This window comes from Sinocyclocheilus anshuiensis, unplaced genomic scaffold (assembly GCF_001515605.1).
Source record: "Sinocyclocheilus anshuiensis isolate Anshui unplaced genomic scaffold, SAMN03320099.WGS_v1.1 scaffold1430, whole genome shotgun sequence".
Taxonomy (NCBI): domain Eukaryota; kingdom Metazoa; phylum Chordata; class Actinopteri; order Cypriniformes; family Cyprinidae; genus Sinocyclocheilus; species Sinocyclocheilus anshuiensis.
The window spans coordinates 1383387-1384849 of NW_015555721.1; the positions used below are offsets into that span (position 1 = coordinate 1383387).

The 1463-nt window shown below is 39.3% G+C and overlaps 1 protein-coding gene across 1 annotated transcript in view; it reads right to left on the reverse strand.

Moving 5' to 3' along the window:
• Positions 1-216, reverse strand: part of LOC107672453 (charged multivesicular body protein 6-like) — a 6159-nt gene extending 5943 nt beyond the window's left edge. Inside the window, exon 1 of the mRNA XM_016465648.1 lies at positions 114-216. Coding sequence (XP_016321134.1) covers positions 114-182 — 69 coding nt within the window. The 5' untranslated portion in view covers positions 183-216. The remainder of the gene's footprint in view (positions 1-113) is intronic.
• Positions 217-1463: the final 1247 nt, after the last annotated feature.

Consider the following 1463-nt stretch of genomic DNA (forward strand, 5'->3'; position numbering starts at 1 on the left):
TGTGTGAGAGAGAGAGAGAGAGAGAGAGAGAGAGAGAGAGAGAGAGAGAGAGAGAGAGATAGAGAGAGAGAGAGACAGAGATGCTCACTGATTGATAAATTGAGTCTTCTTACCAATATCACCCTGTCCTGATCTGTCACTCGACTGGTGACTCGACCCTGTCTGCCGAAAACATTTCCCATTGCGAATAAACCACATTCCCGCCTTACTGCTAATATCACATCTCATATGAAGATGCAGTTGTAGATGCATCTACAATCTGTAGATGCAGCTGCGCCCTCTGCTGCTGGTGCAGCGAGAATGCAGTAATAACGTCACTATTTGCCGCCCCCTGGTGTTTTTTTTTGTGCACGTGTCTAAGAAACGTTACCTGTTTCCAAATGAACTGACACCTGCAGTGACAATCAAAACACAGCAAACATGATATAGCACACGTACCTCTGTAAGATGTCTGTTAAAGATCGCTTGATCTGGAAAGTTGTGTACAAACGTCTTTAAGATGTCAACATACAATCTAAATCATAAACATCTTAAAGACATCTAATAAACGTCTATTTGACATCTGATAGGGAACGTCCTATAGACGTATTGCAGATGAGCAAACTGTAAATGCAGACGTCTCCGTGATGCTATCAAGGTATGTATTAGATATGGCTCAGGTCCCTTCAGTGTAAACATATTGAATATTTAGTTTTAGCGATTCCAAATTTAATAGTACATCTCTCTTTGACAAGCTGGATGATTTGAGGTATCATGGCAGGTGTCATAGTTAAATTTTTTCTTCATTTTTATTTTAAATGATTATTTGTCCATAACTAAGTATGTGCAATAGCAATAGTGCTGCACGCTTTGGAGCACAACACTAATGATTTATAGATTTCATTAATTAATTTTTAATACTTTTGACCTCTATAAAATATAATTAGGTTTAACCCTTAAATGCATGAATGTTTCGCCAATCATTATTACATATTCGGGTCTAGGGATGTAACGGTATGAAAATTTCTTATCACGATTATACCCAGCTAACAAAAAAAGGTCCCCAGGACGTCCCCTAAATGGTGTCTGATTAGGGAGACACACAAAATGTGCAGTATTGGGGGGCGCCCAGGACCAGGGTTGAGAAACACTGCTTTAGGTATTACATGGTGTGAAGATGAAAACAAAATGCCATCGAATCGTTTCTGAAGACAGTAAGAACCTGAAGATGAAAACAAAATGCCATCGAATCGTTTCTGAAGACAGTCAGAACCTTCAGAGGTTCATTCAATTAATTCCTTCATATATTCAATTGTATAATTCCCTTAGCACTCTTTTAAAACCTCCCAGCTTTTCCGCCCTGCTTTCACTCAAAACGTAACTACTCTGCATGCTGTGCGCACGTGAGACTGTTACTTAAAGGGGTCCTATTATGCTCTTTTACAAAGTCTTGATTTTGTTTTGGGGGTGTACTAGAACAGGCT